Consider the following 22,081-nt stretch of genomic DNA (forward strand, 5'->3'; position numbering starts at 1 on the left):
TACTAAGATGATTGAAATATAGATTCTGTTCTTTAAGAAGAATCCAACTTAGTATATTGAGCTGATATCATGGCCAAGCACCGTACCTAAGGGATAAATAAAGGACCGTAGGTGCTCATTCATAGGAGGGTGATGTTTCCCATGGATGGAACAAATGAGGAAAGGCCTTGAGTAGCATGTATAGGAAACAGCAAACAGTTCAGCATAGGTATATGAACAGGAGCGACAAGAGACCAAAAAAAAGATATTTGAGGGCCATACTATGTGAAGAGTCTTAAAATAAGACTGATTAACTTTTTAGAGGTTTACTGTGAGGTGCGGTGGACAGGGAACCGTGGGGTTAGGAGTCAAACTGAGGTGATTTCAGATCTGAGTTTTTAATGACCATAGTCAAAAGTCATTTCTCAGTAAAAAGAGGTAACTTTAGCACCTTGCATGCTAACTTGGGGAGTTAACAAAGTAATTTGTATGAAGCACTTAGTGTAGAGCCTGGAGCCTAGTAAAGGAATTATTTTCGGTGAATAGTATTAAACTTCTGCAAATATATCTGGAAGAAATGAGAAAAGTAGAGACACGTCCCCTCACCACCATGCTGGGTAGTAGACTTAGAGACCATGGCCATAGTCTAAAGCTAATGTGAACCTGAATGAGGGTAGGGACAGATGGAATGGCAAAGAGGGAATGGATTCAACCAGTGTTAAAGAGTAGAGTCACAGAATTTGGAAAACCATTTAGTGTGTGAGAAAGGGAGGAAATTATTTTAAAAAAAAAAAAAAAAAAAAAAACACTTGCAGTTTGAGCCTGACTGAAAGAAGAATGGTGATTCCATTAGGAGAGTGGATCTTTCATGGCTGAAAATCTTCCTGGAGAATCTGTTCAACCACATCCCTTCTGAATCTTAGACGTTTACAGGTGGTACTGATACAACTGACTCAAGGTTCCACTTTGAGAACTGTTGCAGTGGAGAAATAGAAAGCACAGGAAGTGGAAGAGGTATAATCCAAGTGTAAGAAGCAATGGGCATAGCATTGGGCAGCTGATCCAGCAGAGGCGTTGTAAGTGTGTATCCCTCGTGCCTTCATCATGGTGCCACATCAGCAGTTTCCATTCGAAGGTTGCTCTTCATAGTGCCCTGCCCTTTGTAAATTTTCAGTATGGAAATGTGATGAAAAATTTGATTTTAAAATTTCCAATTTATAAGAAATATTTTTAATGTATAATACGGCATAGTATTTCTCAGTTTAGCCACCCCTAAACACAACAAATAAGCCTTATTTTTCAATATTATTCAAGTTGTATTCTTAAAGCAGTATTGTTTCTTGAAAAATAAAAAATGCTTAGTTTCAATAAATCAAAGAAGGTGCTGGGTTAAACAGCAATAAGCTGATTTCCTATTGGTATACGAATCAGAACCAATAATGTACTAGGGTCAATGTTAATCTCCAAGGTAATGGGAGCTTCTTGGCAGCATTTTCAAAACCTACTTGACTCGGAACCCCTTCATCCCATGGGAAGACCCATTAGCATCCTGTGGTACATGGGTATTCTTGGTGCTTTGAGAAAGGCAGTAATAGCTTTTCAAGTCCTTTTAACTTCTAATTTCCTTTAAACAAAGGGAATTTTTAAGTCCAGAAGGACAGGACAGACCTCATGCCTAGTATTTCTACAATTATGTATTAGATTAGAGACTACCAACTGGACATAATAATGGTTTGTCAATTATAAAGCAAATTATAACAAATGGTCAGGATATTTGATCAACTCTGCAGACCAGCTGGTATCTTAAGGCCAAGAAGACCAAGGACGTTTTGTAAATATGGCTACTTTCGTTTCAGTTCAGCCGAGATTAGAGAATGACATTTAGAATGTTTTTGAGGATTTCTTAGTAGTTTTGGGGTGCTGGGGGTGTTTGGGTTTTGGTGTTGAGTATATACTGTTGAGTATATACTACTGAGTATATCACCAGCTCATTTTAAAAATAGTTCCCCTTGCCTGACTCAAGACCCCCAAAGATACGGTTATGACTATAATTTACTCATCTTTTGAATGTTGGAAACGGGAAATGCCACAATATGTCATGGGAGTAGGACATATCCTGCCCAATCACTTGCATCTTAATAACTAACATATTCTTTAGTGCTATAACACTCTCAGTGTACTAAGGTAGAAAAGTAAATTTCATTTTTTTACAAGATTTTAAATCAGTGGTTGAAATAACAATACTTTCTTAATCACCAATTCCATCACATAATGATCATGTCAGTTTTCTTTGTTCAACATAACCAGTCCTCAGTACTTTTCTGCTGTGATTTGTTGGCCTGGAAAGATGTGTTGACCCCAGATGTGTTTCACACATACTGCTAATACAAAATTATTTTTGGTACAGATGAACATTTTTTAAAATTTTTATGTATTTTAATTTATATTAGTAAAAAACATAAAAGCATTTGAAACCACAATTTCAGTGACTTCAATGACTAGAATGATATTATATCTTTAAAAAGAGTCAATTAGACTTAAAAAAATCAATAGAAGAGCATAGGCCAATGGGGAGGAAAACAAATTGAATCCTGAGATTAAGAAGGTGTGTTTTTAAATGAGGATAATTTGGGTGTGGTAATGAAGTTCAGTGGTAAAGCACATGCCTACTTATAGGGGGCCCTGGGTTCCTTCTTCAACAAAAGAAGAAAGAGGAGAATGATTTATGTGAGTATTAACTGAAAAGAAATATTGAGGATTTTTAAAAGAGAGAAAAGCAAGATTCTGGTGAGGCAGGAAGACATGGAAAGACCAGCCTTGGACAAGAAGGGGATACTCCCTCCACAAAGCCTGGAAGAAAACTGAGGATTAATGTGAATGTGGGAACAGAAAGCTGAGGGTTTCATTGACAGTGCCCTGATATGAGTGCATACTGCTCTTTCTTAATTGTATCATAGTTGTAGTAACTCTTGTAGCTATTCCTGAATTAATGAATCATTTAGTCTAACTGAAGTAAATACATGGTAGTGATGTAAATGAGCATCTGTAGTTGGTTGGCTCTCACCTCAAGCATAATGAACTTTTGCACATATTTGGAAAAATAATTGATCTTTACCAATTAGGAAAAAGAACATGGTTGGCTAACATCAGGAATTCAAGAGGAAATATGATTACCAATCCTGCTAACAATGAGGACAATTATTTAATGCATAATGACAATAAGGAATATTGTAAACAACTTCGTATTAACAAGTGGAGGGAGCCAGGAGGCTACTACCTCCCTTCAAGGCACTTTGGTATTAGGGTGTGGTGGAGTGCAGTCTTCACCAGAGTGAGATGTAGAAAACACACTGTTTTCAGGAATCTGGAAAGAACTACATTTCAATTAAAGTCTGGAGGTGGAGCATATTCTGAGTAAAAGATGAGTTTGTGAAGAGAGAATTTGTAAACTAGAATGAGATTTGCATAGGGCATAGTTGGAAAAGGTCAGATGTGGCACTGTGGCCCTCAGTGAACATATAATGAGGGTGAGAGAGCCTAGGTGTCCACAGGAAGATGAAGTATGCCCTGTTTTCAGTGCAGCACCAATCTTTGAAGGTAAGAATTGGAGTGGAGCTCTTTCTGTTTATCAAAGGAGATGGAAGTTTAGTTACCTAATTCGGAATGCTTTTGGAAGCCAGAGGAAGGAGACAGTAAGTAGCCTTGTGCCTAGATGTGCACAATCCCTAGGATTTCTATTTCAAAGAAACACTTAAATCACCTGTTTAAGGCCTCATTGAAGACAGAGGAAACTGGAAGTTTAGGTAAAGTAAACCTAAATTGGAAAGGAAAACAAGAGGGAAAGATAGATATTTCATTCTAAATGAGCATGCAAGAACAATAGATAAGAAAAGAACCAGCTATAAGTATCAGAAATGGAAAAGATCATCTTTGGGGGAAAAAGTACAGTATGTGAGATAAACTCCAAACAGCACATGAAGAAAAAAATGAACTGAAGGAAATACTCAGAAATTTCTCCTGAATACAGCTCAGAAAAATCAACATATGAAAAAGCCATATTGTAGATTCATTATTTCTAAATAATTTTAGCCCTGAATGAAATTAAACTTACTGAATAAAATATTTGCATTGTATTTTTGAAAGAAGGGTTAAACTAGAAACAAATGAAAGAATACACAGAAATCAAAACTGAAAGAAGAGTAATAATTCTCAGCTAAGTAAGCAGTAAACCTGGCTTTCACCCTGAAGACACCTGGCAAAGCTGGGTGATCTTGAGCATGCCCTTGGCGTGTTATGTGCTATACTGAGATTCCTTGCCCAAAGCTAGAACTTTACACAACTACAATAGTTTAAAGGTGATGAGAAACCATTTCCACTGAAGAGGAAAAGCCTAGGTACTGGTATTAGGGAGAAATTTCCCCCTGAGAATTTGATACCTGTGAGATTCAAAACCTAAATGACCAATAAACCTAAGAAAAGATGTTGGTAATCAGGAAATACAAAGTAAAACATAAGCAAATTAGATGACAAATAAAGAAGAGCAGGGAGTTTTAAGCCCCCAAATGTAAGTTGATGTCAGTGAGAATGAGATTGAGGAGAATTTGGAGCTCCCCTACATAGCTAGCTGAAATATAAATTGGTATTGAAAAGTAATTCTACTTCTGAGTGTCTACTCTGGAGAAGTCTGGCTCATGTGTCCAAGATAGTTTATATGAGAATATTTATTTTGTAGAGTGCTTATAATTGCATGAGCAATTGGAAACAATCCAAGGGTTTGTCAGGAGGAGAACATAAATACATTGTGCTATAGTCATAAAATGGATTACCATTGAGCAATGCTAAAGCTACATGTATTGATATAGGTAAATCTCATAATCATATTGCAATAAAAGCAATCTGCAAATCTGTGAACAGTATACCATTTACAAAAATTATGTGAATATAAAAAACAATGCTATGGATCAGGTATCTAAGTATCTAGTAGTAACTTTAAAAAGTCATGAGAATAATAAACACCAAATTCAGAATGATGATCTCTTCTGGGGAGGGAAGAGAGAAGAATAGGATCAGAAGAGAACAACCAAGTGGCTTCATTTTTTTTTTTAATTAAGTTGTAATATTTCTCAAGAAATCAGAAGCAAATGTCGCAAAGTATTAAGATGCACTAGAGCTGATTTGATATTTGTTATTTCAGTTTCAAAAAAGTTCAAAGTACCATTGTCTATATTTTTTCTCTATACTTGAAGTTTCTCACAATATTTAAAACAGAGTGGACATGAGAGAAAAATTCTACCATTCCTTAAAAGAAAGAACACTAGACAGGCTGGGTTCTCATTAAGATAAAGTTTTGTGTGCAAAATATTTATCATGAATCAACACCTGTGGAGGAGAGGGGATGGAAAAGCAGGTTTGAACAGGGAAGAATATCAAATACTCTCCAGGCTAGCAAAGCCTTAGCCAAGCCCAAAGGGAACTGGGGCAAACTGGTCCTGGTCTTTCTATTCTTACCTCAGTTAGTGGGGAGATGCAACTTCCCCAGAAGGATGTGCCCCGGAGCAAGGCGATTCTTTGCATCCCTGAAGGAGCTGACTGCCTCAGGCCACTTACTGGCAAATGGGACTGCAAGTCCTTCTTTGAGATCCTTTGGTGGGTCTGTCATGAAAGTGAAGTTTTGTTTTCTTTTTTTCCCTCCATGCTGTCTCAAAGAATGTTTATCAAAATATATACCTGAGAGATATGAGATAAATATAAAGGAAAGTTTCTTAGCACATATGAGTGGATTGCATTTCTATAGCATATTAGTAGCCTTGGCTTTTCTTTTTAAGATTGTGATCTGAAGAGATTGTCGTATACTAAATCATTATCAAGCAATTTTAACATTAATTTCCTTGCTTTTCTCAAAGGAGAACAAATATAAGATATGCCTATAATTTAGATGCCCAGTTTTAGATACTGATTTCAGAATTAGCTGTCACAGTCTATGTTTAGAGGGTAAAATATAAAAATTTTAAATTTATAGATGGTATCTCTGCATAATCATCTTAATGAGTGTTATTTTGGAAATCATTGGATGTGTTTTTGTATGAGTGTGTAATGCTGTCTTCCTCATCAGTCAAAGAAGCCAGTAGAGACAGAATTGTCAAATATTTATATCCTACTCATCCCTCTTGGTGCCAATCACACATGGGGTGTTCAGCTTATATTCTGTAGGGGCAGTAGTCATCATTTGACATCAAAACACACATGTTTTATAATGTAAATATTCACAGATATGAGGTAGCATTTCCAAATTCCATGCCTAAGAGCTTCCTGATAATCTGCTTTTCACATTTCAGTGAAGTCCTACTTGTGACAATTGTGGACATACAGTAGGTAAGGACATAGTCAGTATAGTCAGTGATACTCATTTTTAAAGACGCCATGAGGGATACATTATGAACTTTACTCAGTTGATAAGAATGTTAAAGGAATTGCTCAATTTCTGAACAGAAAATGCAGCATGGGTGCATAGACTTGCCTTGCAACTCAGTAGCTGTAAATGGTTTCTGTAGGTGTCATTCAAGATTTCTAGTTGCAAGAAATAGAGGCAGACATGGCTAATTAAGCTAAAAAGGAATTTATTAAGTGATTATTAGTAAATTCTCATGCCTGTACAAGTATTAGAGAACAAGGCTTGAGACTTAATTTCCAGGAAGAGTATCCAAATCTATGCCACAAATTTGATCATATAAAGAAACAACTGATAACTGCCACCAAGCATAGTTATGGTGGTTTGTATGGAGGTGATTTCTGTGTAAGGAACTTGACCTTGAGACCTAATACAGGGAATACATCAAGAGGCAGAAGAGAAAAAAGGAGCTTCCTGTTTTCTGGAATCAATCTCTGAGCTGGCATCTGAGTCACAGTCTGGCATGAGTACATCTTTTAGACAGAGCCAAAGCTTCAGCGGAAAAGGATTATAGGAAACTGTGTCCCACCTCTGCCTTCAAGCAGGAATTTTCCCAACCATTTCCTTAAATGGTTGTTTAAAAGGTTAATGCAAGCAGCCACAACATGATTTTAGAACATCTACTACCATCCAATTGTTTTTTTCCTATGTTATTTGAAATATAACTTCATCCTACCCTGGTATGATAACTTCTGGCTAGCCCAAATGAGATAACACAACCACACTCAGTCCTAGAGTACAGAATAACCAGAGTACAAAGATAATGTGATGACTTGAGGAGTATTTGGGGTTTCACACATGGTCCTTCTTGGCCCAACTTGATACAAGCAGCCACTCTTGTGGGAAAAAAATGTACATAATAAACAATTGAATAAAATAAATGAAAGAATGGAAGTCTATCACAAAAAAAAATTATGCTAGTTAAGAGCAAAGAAATTTTTTAAAATTATGCTGTTTAAAAAGAAATTGTGTGAGGTAAGCATGATACTTGCAGGTTACTGAAGGTTGTACAGTTTATATCCATATGTTCTTTTGTTGTTTAGTATTTATTAAGAGCCAACAGTCTAGGCATTGATAGGCAGAGGCAAGCATTGTCCTAGTTATCTATTATGATCATATTATACAGCATTCTTGAGCTAAATACTACTCATCTGTGTCCTGTCTAAAATGCCTACACTGATTGGTTTCATTAGAAAAGGATTTTCAATAGCAGATAAGGGGTTCAGGAACTGTTTCTTAAAACTTACTCTAAGAATAGCTTGTGGAATTTGCAAAGCCAGTACTATCAAGTAATTGCACATGTGCCTAACACCACAAAGAGTCAATATACTCAAATTTTTATGGCAAACATTCATATGTGGTCATAAATAATATTTTAGATAGTTTTATTTCTGATTGGTTTTTAGGTTTATATGAAGTGTTGTTCACCTACCTGGTATTTTGATCTATCAATCATTGTCAAATTAAACTACTTAAAATTCAGCATTTGCTTTGAATAAGCTTGTAAAGCATTAATATAGCACAGGGATTCTTGAGGTATTCATAGAAATGCTATTTGTGTCTTAAAGCCTTTGAAATATATTTGATTTGATCTTTGAATGTTTTATAGCATAACATACTTTCTATTTATTAAAATCCCATCAAACTAACAATAAGAAAAGGACAAAGTTAAGATACTTTCTCTATAAAGGACTTGTTCGCCTTCATGATTTAGCATAGATTGAAGAATATAATTTCTTTTGAAAAATTCTCTAGATTCTTAGTACAAATTTAAATTCCATGTTATAGCTCAGTCGTTTTCACTTTTCTGTCTCACCTTTCTCTTTTCACACAATAGCACATGAATGCATTTGTGAAAGTAGCAAAATTCTCTTGGTTATGTTGTAGATAAATATAGCAAGACTTTTTCTGTGGGATTGAAAGGATATTTTTCCCTAGTTAAATGGCTTTGTATCAGACATGGTAAAGTGATTCTTATCCTGGAGATTTACATTTTTTTCTAATGCCATACTGACATACAGTACAGTAAAAAGGATATAAAAATTAGCCATTGAGGATGAAGAGCTTTTTTTGGTTGTCATACCTCTAGTGTAAGCACTTCAAGTAAGGTCTCTGCAAACCTTAAATTTAATATGGCACTGCAGCAGAAAACATTGTTTGAAAGATCTTGATTAGAACCAAAACCAAAAAAGGTAGATAAGAATATGTGTTTCCAACATCAAACAAAGGCTGCAACTCTGTTGCCTTTAAATTTAAAATAGCCACAAATCATTAGATTATTTAAAACATCCAAAGCTTGCACTTCAGATAGCCACACTATAGCTTTATGTTATGGGTATGTTCCTGTGTTTCCTGTGACATACACCAATTTGTGTGTCTCTGCCTGAGCAGCCAACCTCATCACCTTATATGCCTTTTATTTCCTTGACTCACAGGAGCTTCAGTTTCAACGACTCACCCGAGAACTGGAAGTGGAAAGGCAGATTGTTGCCAGTCAACTAGAAAGATGTAGGCTTGGAGCAGAATCACCAAGCATCGCCAGCACCAGGTACAGGGCCAAGGGCTCTATCTTTGTATACTCTCAAGTAACATGTCTTACTAAGTTGCCCTGAATGCAGTAAATGCTTCTGTTAGTGTTGTCCCTGTTAACTTGCCTTCCTAAATTTGACACAAAAATTGTCAATACATTTTAATTTTGAGAAGCCTCTTGTAATATTGATTACCCTTCAGCCCCATGCTTAAAGTGCTATCTATAGCACTGGTAAGCTTCTGTAGCAAAAGAAACTGTGCCCTTCAGAAATTTGATTTCTCCTATGTAAACATAGTGATGGATGTTGCTTGGTTAACTGCTAGCTATTTGGTAAACTAATTGACTGGTATTTTGAAAATCTGGTATGGATTTTTTTAAACTAAGAAATATTTCCAAATGATAAGATTTAGTTACCTTTTAAAAATCCTTTAAATTTGAGTTTTTCTAGAACACTGTGAAATTACTATATGAAATGATTCTATATATTCAGATATAGTAAATACAAAAAAGTATATACTTGAAAAACATTTAATCATGATTATTATTTTTTGTATAAATGACCTCTTCTGTTTAAGAACATTATTATTATAAAAATTAATACCTTGTACTCCAGATAGGTACAATACTCATCTATATATTTCTTTCTTAGTAGTCATATATTCCTAGAAAGCCTACTAGGAAATACATTTATTACTTGTGTTTTTGAGCTTGGTTTGTTTACACTTAGGTAGGTATGCCTACAATAACTTGTGTCTCCGTTATTTTTAGTCACATAATTGTTCTACTTCTCAGCATCTCCTATTACTCATAGATACTTCTTTTTGCTGAATGTGGTCTGTAGTTTCTCTTTTCCAGCTGATTTTTTATATGAATTTTAGACATTAGGCTGATAATTTATATTCACATGAATTTTTCATCTCTGACCCTTGGCAGTATGTACATTGGTAGGTTATAAAGGCACAGAGCATACAAGTAAAGTCAATAAAAACCTTTAGAGGGCTGGGAAGATAGCTCAGTCAGTAGAGTGCTTGCCTTGCAAGCACGAGGCCCTGGGTTCAATCCCCAGTACCACAAAAAAAAAAAAAAAAAAAAAAAAAAAACCTTTAGAAATAAATATAAAATCATGTGATCATTTTTAAATGTTCAGGTATGTTTTTATAGTAAACAAAATCATAAGCAAGGTGTAAAATTATAAATTTCTAATTCTACCTTTACAATATCCAATGAAATAATTTATCAAGGAAGTAAAAATTGTCAAAATAAATTAGTTTTGACTCTATTCAATGTTTTTAAAAAGTTATGTATAGTTTGAGCACCCAAAAGGGAAATTCACAAACACAATAACATTCCCAAAAATATATAGACCAATTTTGTTTAGAAAAATAGAATTTTATATTCATGGACAAATTAACATCTGAAGAATTCAGTTAAGAGTTCTTAGTCTGGCTATATGGTTAACTAAACAAACATAGAGTTTCTCTTGATAAACTCCTGGAAATCCTTGCTATACCAATTTAAAAAAAAATTATATATATATATATATATATATATATATATATATATGACAAAAGAAAAGGGAAATCTTCAAATACTAAATAGAAAGAGAACTGAAAACCAGAACCAGAAGCATTTGAGCCACCTTACAGGAGGCCTGAGAACATGTCTCATACCTCAAAATGAGTCTTAGAGTTGGTTTTAATGTCCATACAGGGACCAAGGAATGAACTTTGATATATGTTCAGGATAGCACCTTTGAATTTAAGCTTGCTGCATTAAGCCAGGACCTTTAAAGGACTGCACTCTTAGCAAACCCAAACTCATACAATATGTGGGTTTTGAGCCCTGATGTAACTGCCTCCATCAAAGAAACTAACACCCCTAAAGATGAGCTCAAAATCAAATGTTATAAACACAAATCAACAAAGCCTATAGTGGCATCAGCAGCATGACAGAATTGGACTTTCCAATATATCCCCTCTAATAGAAGCATTCATTTAAACAACTATCCACACATGAAAATATCTTCACAAGAGCTAAGGAAGCCAGGTGAGAGATTACAGCACTTGAGTATAGCACAGAAATAAGAAAAGATGAAGAGAGTAGAAAGGACAGTTTTGCACTATGCTTTGTTCATTATATACTTCTGGACTAATTCTAATCTTGTAAAAGATTGCATTAAAATACTTCAAAAAAACTCTTGGCAAAGAGTAAGAATCTGTAGAAGAGAGAGTGATTTCAAACACCAAAAACTAGACACTGTTAAAAAATTCCAAAAGGTATGCATAATAAGACATATACAAAGGATGTTCATTACAACATTATTTCCTAAATAAAAAAATCACAAAGAACATTATTGTCCATCAGGTTGAAAGTGGGAAACAAATAGTGGTTAAGTAAACTCTAGAACAGTTAAAATGAAATAACTAGATTTGCACATAGCTGCATGGGCTTTTTTGTTGTTGTTGCTGTTGGAGGATCGTACTAGGGATTGAACTCAGGGGCACTTGACTGAGCCACATCCCCAGCCCTATTTTATATTTTATTTAGAGACAGGGTCTCACTGAGTTGCTTAGTGCCTCCGCTTTTGCTGAGGCTGGTTTTGAATTCTCAATCCTCCTGCCTCAGCCTCCCGAGCCACTGGGTTTATAGGCATGCACCACTGAGCCCAGCACAACATGGGCATGATTGCAAATTGAAAATTGTAAAAGAGAAGATATAGGAGGATATCATTTGAACAGTACTATAATCATTAAACAGTGTTTGGAATCATTTATCAGTGAATACTTGTGGAATAAAAGCACTAAAAACATTTTGAAGTGGCACCTATTTAAGATAGTAGTGATGTCTTTAGGAAGGAGGAAGATATCAAGAATTAGGCTTTGTCCCAATCTGTAAAGTTTATTTACGAGAGCCATCTGGAGCAAACATGAAACAAACAAACAAAAAAGGTGTTAATATCTGTTAAATGGGGGGTAAAGATGGCTATTAGATCATCTCCTGTGCTTTTCTTTAAGGTTTAAAAAAAGTTGATGGTTACATAGTTCAATTAACTAATTCCATAGATATGCTAAAAATTATAAAATACATGTGGTGGGCTATAATTACTGTCATTGGTATTCTGTGCTTTGTGTCTGGTTTCTAGTGCCTATTGTCATAGCTGGGATGTTGCTGGGACTTACAAGTGTCAGTGAGTTCTGGGCTAATGAATGGGTCCTGTAGAAATGAGAGCTGGGCTACAAGAAAGGCACATATAACCCCACACTGGTTATTCTGGGACATGAAGAGGCTCAGTCATGTCTCAGATATGTGCTAAAAGGACCTAGTAGCTTATGAGGTTGGAAAGGTCAAACTATACTATTTGATTGTGGAGACCTTCATCAGGTCTTCAAAGGAGATGTACGAAAAGTTGTTAGTAGTGATTGTGGTTTTTTGAAGGAAGTTTTCCTTTCTTGACTGTGCTGTGTGCAAAACAGAATGAAGAGAGGCCAGATAGTCAAATAGGAACCTATGATGGAATCTTAATAGTTATGAGTAGGGTAGTTTTTCTCGTTCAGAAAAGGTAATTGATCCACATGGGTTACCCTATTACCATGTCACATGATTCCCATGCATTCTGATATCCCAGCTAAGTGCCAACACTTCCTTATAGCCTTATCCCTAGAAAAACCATCTCTCTCATCTGACCGCCTGTTTCTCTGTACCATAGCTCATCTGTGAGATGTGAGGGCCACCCTACCCCCTCAGCCCTGGCACAGTGCCTGGAACTCAGTTGGCACTCAGCCAAAAGATCAGTGAATGGGTAGAGAGCTGTAATGAAATCCAAAGGTTTTGAGCTCATCAGAGGATACTTTATTTTTAAGTTATTCCCTTGGTATCTTTGAATTTCTACCCTTTCTCATTTCTGCCCCTTTCATACCTTCCAGGGTGCTTTCCAGAGAACCTTAAGAAGACTACTGAAACAGTTACTCTGCTCTATGATCACCAGGTCTATACATTGGCAAGGAGCCCATTAGAAAAGAGTATGATAGTAAAGGGAGCAAAGGCATTTTATTGTGTCCCTAGAGACACACCCCTTTGTGTCTTCCAGCTTATATTTTGCTAACTAATGTTCTGTGGAGCCCCCTTCCCCAAAGAGTGGCTCTTAGCATAAGCAGTTCAATTCCCTCATGCCTGCCATTCACTTGCAGTATCCCTTGTTGAGAATGAAAAATCTTAAAATGAAATTCCTTAGTTTTTCTATTAATGACTCTTTAGAAGCAGTAGTAGTCTTCTAAACAAGGTAGTAAGAACCTCATTTCTTAGGATTTTCCATTTCCATAAAATACACTAGTGGAAGTATATTAATAATATAGTTATTAATAATTATATATTATAATGATCCTTATTCTGGAATTGATGGTGGCTGTATCAAAAGATGATTTATCAGACTGAAAATAATCACTTCAACCTGAAAAACCCTGCAGGTAGACAAAAGTCACCTGTTTTGAGAACACTAAGTATACTGTAGTTATCTATATGTATTTTTTTTTCACCTCACCTGTAAGTATTTGGAATACCTTTCAAAATATAAAAGCTAAAAATAAGAAAATAAGAAATAAGGGGAAAGGAAAGATAAAGTTCAGAGAAATAATAATGAAAATAATGAAGTCAAGGTTAAAATAGTACCAAAAAAATGCCATGCATTTGCTAAAGTAGGTAGTCAGCTTTTGTTCTGAGTGCCCTAGTAGCCATGCTAAAGACAGAAAGTGCTAATGAACTGTACAATTTAACTGTCTATGAGATTAAAAAGAAAAGAAAAGAAAAGAAAAAGAAAGCCAGGTTGTTCAGGAGATTCCCCCATTCCTGGGACTGACTTGAATTCTTTTAGCTCAGTGTCCCCATTATGAGACCACTGTTTGACGAAGTAAGCAGTGTCCTCAGTGGTCTCTTTCCAATAAATTACAAAAACAGGCTCAGAGGGCTTTTTCTTATTGCTAAATGGACTATAAAGGGATGGAATAGCACCTTAGCTTAAAGTAATTCTCCAGGGGACCAGTCTGACATCTATCTTGGCTCAGGATGATGCTCAGCATATGTAGATGAATGGATCAATTTCAGGTCTGCTAAGCAGGCAGCCTGCCATGACTGCTCCTGTCTACAGAGCCCTTGAGAGTCCTGGAGAGCATTGTGCACTGAGATGTGAGATGTCTTATATTTCAGGTCACTATGCAGGTATATGGTGTATGCACTGTAGCAACAGAAATGATTCTTAGGGGATACTGCTGTATATACATATCCCCTTGGAAAATCAGCATAGGAGCCTTAAAGGGAAATGTGCCCTTTAAACCTTATGTGTCCCATAGGCTAGGCAGCATTCTTCAAATCCAAAGTTTGATGCACATGGGATTTGTTCTTTTCTCCGTGCAATATCATCAGTAGGATATTGTTCTTACACTAATTGAGTTTAGATTTAAGTGGATGGAATAACAGTAAAAGGACCCAATAACACACAATGAAAGCCCACCTGGACTCTGTGCCTGTTTTCTCACTCTGGAACTTCCTCTGCCCTTCTCTGCTCCCAAGATCAAGGAAGGACACGGGGTGGCCAAGACCTTATTATTAATCTGTATCTCACTGACTGTGGAATTATATAATGACCATCTTAATTTTTAAAGTGCAAGAAAATATAAAGATTCTGCCACTCAGAGATAACTACTATATTTTTAAGTCGGGTATACTGAAGTTACAATAAAATTCACCCCTTATCTCATAGTTTTAGGATTTTTTTGACAGTTGTATAGCTACAACTACCAGCTTAGAGAACATTTTTATGAACCCCCAAAACTGAGACAACCACTTTTAACTGTTTACTACATGCCTTCTCTTTTAAAGTTTTTCTTGTAACTTTTTATCTTATTCCTGAAGTTCCTCTTTGACATGCCAAGCCTAGTCCTTAACCTGTAATGACTCCCACTTGCCAAGAAATTCCCAAGGCAGTAAATAGTTTGGGACCTAATTGGATGCTAATTTGGCAGCAGAGATTACTATAACCTTCCAAGGGTAAATGCAGTATAGGTGGAAGACTTGACCAGGAGAATATTACAAGGTGTATTCAGCCTTCATTATCCAAGATATGGCCTGTGTTCACATTTCCTGTAAGCAGAGAAAATACCCTTGTTGTTCGTCTTGTTAGGTAACAAAAATGTGGAAGTTCAGGAAAATATAGATAAAATTGAAAATTCAGAACTGAAAATATCATCTTAGAATTCTAGAAGCTGTCATCAAAATTTCGAAACTACACTTACTAAGAGACATGGAATCCTACCATTGTCCAGAATTTCATCTTAGTTTCTGTTCATTTCTAAGTTACTTCTAGATAAGATTAGATGATGAGAGTATATTTCTTTGCAGGTCATACATCAATCCAAATATTTTCTCATGCAAATCAGTTTGTTCATGTATATTAAGATGAAGCACTAAATTTTTATGACTATTAAAGTAAAAACAGGATATTTAAAAAGTGAATTCCTTAATTATAGATCATAGTAATGGCAACTTTTGCAAATAAAGCGATTTTAATTTTTTGTTCGGCTATGTGTACACGATTATAAATTTGATTATTCTATTTGGAAGCAGGTGGTCTTTTACATTGTCCTTTCACTGATTGCTTGCTTGGTGTTTGGAAGTTACTCTGGACACAGAGAAATCCTGTCCATATCAATTGAATAAGGGAGGAAATGGGTGGCAGTGTTGAAATCACCTCATACTCTCCCTAAGATTACCTCTTTCTTTTCAGTTAGTTTAAAGCCCTGCTAAAATGGAATTCTTTATGGTTTCAGAAAAGGTCATACAATCTTGACAAATAGTCTTCTTATCGGCACTTAAGAACTTTTTTTTTCCCCACAGCCATTTCAGATTTCTTTTTTATTTTTATGGGGTTTTTTTATTTTGTTTTTTTACACTTTATCAGGTCATCTGCTGGTGCCCATCAGGCTTCCATTGATAATTCTAAAAGTGTTTTAGGACTGACAGTGGTAAAAAGACTTTTTCATGGTTCAAATCTTTTTTTCAGTGAATATTTTTAAGTCATTGTGAAATAAACCTCAAATAATGCATTTTTTTTAAATGAGTCTTTGAAAAGATTGAATGTTTGTCCCTTGACAGTTATTACTTATTTATCACTTAGAAGATGTTTGATAAAGTTCTGTCCCTTTGACCTTTAGTGTTCTACTAGCCAAAACCTGAGGGTTTTTTAAATAAGTTTTATTGAGATTTATTTCCCATTCCTTAAAGTTCATACTTTTGAAGTAGATAATTCAATGTTTTTTAATGTATTTATATAGAGCTGTACAAAAATTACCACTATCTAATTTTAGAACATTTTCGTCACCCTAAAAAGAAACTGTCTTACACAGTAGCTTTCCCTCACTTTCAGTCCCTTGGAACCACTAATTTACTTTCTGTCTGCGTGGATATGCCTGTTCTGGACATTTCATGTTTATGGTATTTGACAATATGTGGTCTTTTGGGTTACTTTTTTCACTTAGCAGGATATTTTCAAGGTTCACCCATGTTATAGTTTGCTTTTTTTATTTCCAAATAATACTTATTGTATGGACGTAACATTTTGTTTATCATTCATCATTGATTATTATAAAGACTGTTGCTGTTTCTTAGTGTTTGGTCTGGTTTGGTTTGGGTTTTTTCCCCCTCTGCAGTGCTGGGATTGAATCCCAGCCCATGCCAACCCCTATCCCACCTTTTTTTTTTTTTTTTTTTTTTTTAAGTAGACAGGGCCTTCCTAAGTTGCCTACGCTGGCATGGAACTTGAGATCCTTCTGCCTCATCCTCCAGAGTCATGGGAATCATAGGCATGTGTCACCTGTCTTAGATTTTAAGAGGGCTCCAAGCATTTTTAGACTGGGGAGAACAAGAGGAGATTCCCTTTGACCTGCCTACCCAACATCCTTCTGTTTCATACGGGTTTGCCTTCTTTCCTTTCTCCTTAGCTTTCTCTTTTGCTAAATCCTTGTGTATTGCTAAAACTAGTTGTCAGTGTCAATTTATTTTTAAGTGCATGGTAGGTAAAGGTATTTAGGAGTCCTGTGGTGTTCAACACAAAAAATTTCCATTTGTAGTGTTAGATTTGGTCACTAGTAACTTTCTTAATGATCAAACAATTGAAAGATTCCTTCATCTCCAATTCAGACTAAATGAAACATAAACTATTTAATATTTCAGTATAATTATTAGAAACACTCTTTGAGATCTCCACAGTGAATATTTAAGTGGTTGTTCTTCTGAGTGAATTTAGTAACATTGATTTTTTATGATACAACTCCTGTTTCAAGCACAGTGAAGAGTCTCACATCTGAAATAAAGAAAACTGGACTATTGCTGACATGCAACTTTGCATAACTTTGTTTACCTGGATCATTTGCTCAGTACAGATTTTTCCAAAAGTTGTGTTAGTATTAGTATTACTGGTAATGGGGATTGAACCCAAGGATGCTCTACCAATGAACTACCTCCCCAGTCCTTTTTATTTTTCATTTTGAATGGGATTTTGCTAACTTTCTGAGGCTGGCCTCCAACTTGTGATCTTCCTTTCTCAGCCTTCTGAGTCACTAACAGGCATGCACCACCACACCTGGTTTTCAGATGACTTTCCAGTCACCAGCCAGTTTCATCTGGGACATACACATCCAAGCAGCAATTATCCTTACACATTTGACTGAACTTGAATAATCAAGACTTATGTAGGACATGTGGGCCCAAAATAATTCAAACAGTACTCCTTTAGACTAATATTTTAAACCGAGAATGTGATCATGTAAAAGTTAGATGAATATTAAACCAAATACTTTTCATGAGGAATAGAATCTTTTTGAGTCTAGAACATTATATAACAAAGCATTTTAATCATAATGAATAATTATTTCAAAATGAATTAACTGTCTCTTAGAGGATTTTAAAATGTTAAATGGGTGATTTAATTGTAGGAAAATTTTAAAAGATCAACTTTATAGTTTTAGCATCAAAGTTTCAGTTTATTGTAAGACTGTTATAGTATATTTGGTTGAATGTGGAGGCAACCCAATTGTATTAACTTTTCTAATTAATAAAGAGAAAAATACTTGCTAAACTTTAGAGGCCCATACATCTAAAATATATGTGCTGTGCCATTACTTAATTATATTTTAAAGAACCATTTTAATTAGAATAACATTATTCCATTTTCTCCTATTTTTCATAGGTCATATCCTATAATTACTATTCTTAAATTATTTAACAGTAATAAATGATTGAATTAAAACAAGAATTATATTACTATCCTCCACTCTTAATCATTAGATTTTTTTAAGCTACATATATAATCATTAAAATATATTAAGAACTTTACTAAAATAGGGTATTTAGTATATTTCAAGATACTTTTTAATAAAATTTACCTTAACTGCTTTATAAAATTACTAATTACTTTTACCATATCAAAATAGCAATGATGCCTTTAAATCCTGTATTATCTTCTGTCATTTTGAGCTGTCTGTATTTTTAAATCTTCTTTATCTTGACAAATGTTAAAAATTTCAAATATAGAGGGTAAATTAACAAAAATTAAAGTATTCAAATCCTAGAATTAAAGTTAAAGAATTCATTATATTGACTTCTTTTCGTAACACAAATAAATATCATATGTAAAATTCAAATCTTCTTTGTACCATTCTCCTTTCCCTCTAGCTAACCGCCAAGGTATAGTATTAAAACATATGTATGATTAATAAATACATATATGTAAATGTATTTCATACATACATACATCTGTGACTAATATTTCATGTAGCTTTCTAAGCATACACAAATGGTATAGTCTGTGAATCATTGTGCATCTTGAGTTTTTTATTTTTCTATCCACATTGACATATATGTAGATTTAGTTTATTTTTAAACTGCTGTTACCTGTATCATCCACTATTAAACTATTTAGCCATGCCTAACTAAAGTTTTACAATAATTATGAGTAATAAAAACAATGAATAGTCTTTTAATGTTTTCTTTTTATTTTTTTTATTTTTTTATTGTAAACAAATGGGATACATGTTGTTTCTCTGTTTGTACACGGAGTAAGGCATACCATTTGTGTAATCATAAATTTACACAGGGTAATGTTGTTTGATTCATTCTGTTATTTTTTTCCTCCCCCTCACCCCTCCCACCCCTCTTTTCCCTCTATACAGTCCTTCCTTCCTCCATTCTTGCCACCCTCCCTGACCCTAACCCTAAACTTAACCCTAACCCTAACACTAACCCCTCCCACCCACCATTATGTGTCATCATCCACTTATCAGCAAGATCATTCGTCCTTTGGTTTTTTGAGACTGGCTTATCTCACTCAGCATGATATTCTGCAATTTCATCCATTTGCCTGCAAATGCCATAATTTTATCATTCTTTATGGCTGAGTAATATTCCATTGTGTATATATGTATGTATGTATGTATATATATATCACAGTTTCTTTATCCATTCATCAATTGAAGGACATCTGGGTAGGTTCCACAATCTGGCTATTGTAAATTGAGCAGCTATGAACATTGATGTGGCTGTATCTCTGTAGTATGCTGATTTTAAGTCCTTTGGGTATAGGCTGAGGAGTGGGATAGCTGGGTCAAATGGTGGTTCCATTCCAAGCTTTCTGAGGAATCTCCATACTGCTTTCCAGAGTGGCTGCACTCATTTGCAACCCCACCAGCAATGTATGAGTGTACCTTTTTCCCCACATCCTCACCAACACCTATTGTTGCTTGTGTTCTTGATAATCGCCATTCTAATTGGGGTGAGATGGAATCTTAGGGTAGTTTTGATTTGCATTTCTCTTATTACTAAAGATGGTGAACATTTTTTCATGTATCTGTTGATTGCTTGTAGATCTTCTTCTGTGAAGTGTCTGTTCATTTCCTTAGCCCATTTGTTGATTGGGTTATTTGTATTCTTGGTGTAGAGTTTTTTGAGTTCTTTATATATGCTGAAAATTAGTGCTCTCTCTGAGGTATGAGTGGCAAAGATTTTCTCCCACTCTGTAGGCTCTCTCTTCACATTCCTGATAGTTTCCTTTGCTGAGAGAAAGCTATTTAGTTTGAATCTGTCCCAGTTGTTGATTCTTGCTTTCATTTCTTCTGCTATGAGAATCCTGTTAAGGAAGTCTGATCCTAAGCCAACAAGTTGAAGATTTGGACCTACTTTTTCGTCTATAAGATGAAGTGTCTTGTCTGATTCCAAGGTTCTTGATCCATTGTGAGTTGATTTTTGTGCAGGTTGAGAGATAGGGGTTTAGTTTCATTCTGTTGCATATGGATTTCCAGTTTTCCCATTATCATTTGTTGAAGAGGTTATCTTTTCTCCATTGCATATTTTTGGCACCTTTGTCTAATACGAGAAAATTGTATATATTTGGGTTTGTGTCCATGTCCTCTATTCTGTACCATTGATCTACCTGTCTATTTTGGTACCAATACCATACCATTTTTGTTACTATTGCTTTGTAGTAGAGTTGAAGTTCTGGTATTGCAATACCCCCTGTTTCATTCTTCCTGCTAAGGATTGCTTTAGCTATTCTGGGTTTCTTATTCTTCCAGATGAATTTCATGATTGCTTGCTCTATTTCTGTGAGGTACGTCATTGGGATTTTAATTGGAATTGCATTGAATCTGTATAGCACTTTTGGTTGTGTGACCATTTTGACAATATTAATTCTGCCTATCCAAGAACATGGGAGATCTTTCCATCTTCTAAGATTTTCTTTAATTTCTTTCCTTAGTGTTCTGTAGTTCTCATTATAGAGGTCTTTCACCTCTTTTGTGAGATTGATTCCCAAGTATTTTATTTTTTTCGAGGCTATTGTGAATGGGGTAGTTTTCCTAACTTCTCTTTCTGAAGATTCATCACTTATGTATAAAAAAGCATTGGATTTATGAGCATTGATCTTGTAACCTGCTACTTTACTGAACTCACTTATGAGTTCTAAAAGTTTTCTGGTGGAATTTCCAGGTTCCTCTAAATATATAATCATGTCATCAGCGAACAGGGATAGTTTGAGTTCTTCTTTTCCTCTTCGTATCCCTTTAATTTCCTTGGTCTGTCTAATTGCTCTGGCTAGAGTTTCAAGGACGATGTTGAATAGAAGTGGTGAAAGAGGGCATCCCTGCCTTGTTCCAGTTTTTAGGGGAAATGCTTTCAGTTTTTCATCATTTAGAATGATATTGGCCATGGGCTTAGCATAGATGGCCTTTACAATGTTAAGGAATGTTCCCACTGTCCCTATTTTTTCTAGTGTTTTGAGCATGAAAGGATGCCGTATTTTATCGAATGCTTTTTCTGCATCTATTGAAATAATCAAGTGATTCTTAACTTTAAATCTATTGATATGGTGAATTACATTTATTGATTTCCAGATGTTGAACCAACCTTGCATCCCTGGGATAAAACCCACTTGATCGTGCTGCACTATCTTTTTAATATATTTTTGTATGCGATTTGCTAAAATTTTGTTCAGAATTTTTGCGTCAATGTTCATTAAGGATATTGGTCTGAAATTTTCTTTTTCGATGTTTCTCTGTCTGGTTTCTGTATCAGGGTGATATTGGCTTCATAGAACGAGTTTGGGAGGGTTCCCTCCTCTTCTATTTCATGGAATACTTTGAGGAATATTGGAATGAGCTCTTCTTTAAAGGTTTTGTAGAACTCGGCTGAGAACCCGTCTGGTCCTGGACTTTTCTTTGTTGGTAGGCTTTTGGTGACCTATTTCATTGCTTGAAATTGATTTATTTAAGTTGTGTATGTCCTCCTCGTTCAGTTTAGGTAATTCATATGTCTCTAGAAACTTGTTGATATCTTCGAGGTTTTCTGTTTTGTTGGAGTATAGATTTTCAAAATAGCTTCTAATTATGTTTTGTATTTCATTCCTGTCTGTAGTGATATATCCTTGTTCATTCTGAATTTTAGTAATTTGAGTTTTCTCTCTCTTTCTCTTTGTTAGTGTGGTTAAGGGTTTATCAATTTTATTTATTTTTTCAAAGAACCAACTATTTATTTTGTTAATTTTTTCAGTTGTTTCTTTTGTTTCAAGTTCCTTGATTTCAGCTCTG

At 35.1% G+C, this 22,081-nt stretch overlaps 1 protein-coding gene across 9 annotated transcripts in view; it reads left to right on the forward strand.

Annotated features, from left to right (window-relative positions):
- Pkp4 (plakophilin 4) overlaps positions 1-22,081 on the forward strand; it is a 248,069-nt gene that overhangs the window by 127,451 nt on the left and 98,537 nt on the right. For all 9 annotated transcript variants that reach the window (XM_047547028.1, XM_047547031.1, XM_047547030.1 and 6 more), the window contains exon 3: positions 8,863-8,975. In XM_047547028.1, the coding sequence (XP_047402984.1) occupies positions 8,863-8,975 (113 nt within the window). The remainder of the gene's footprint in view (positions 1-8,862; positions 8,976-22,081) is intronic.

This window comes from Sciurus carolinensis, chromosome 3 (assembly GCF_902686445.1).
Source record: "Sciurus carolinensis chromosome 3, mSciCar1.2, whole genome shotgun sequence".
Taxonomy (NCBI): Eukaryota; Metazoa; Chordata; class Mammalia; order Rodentia; family Sciuridae; genus Sciurus; species Sciurus carolinensis.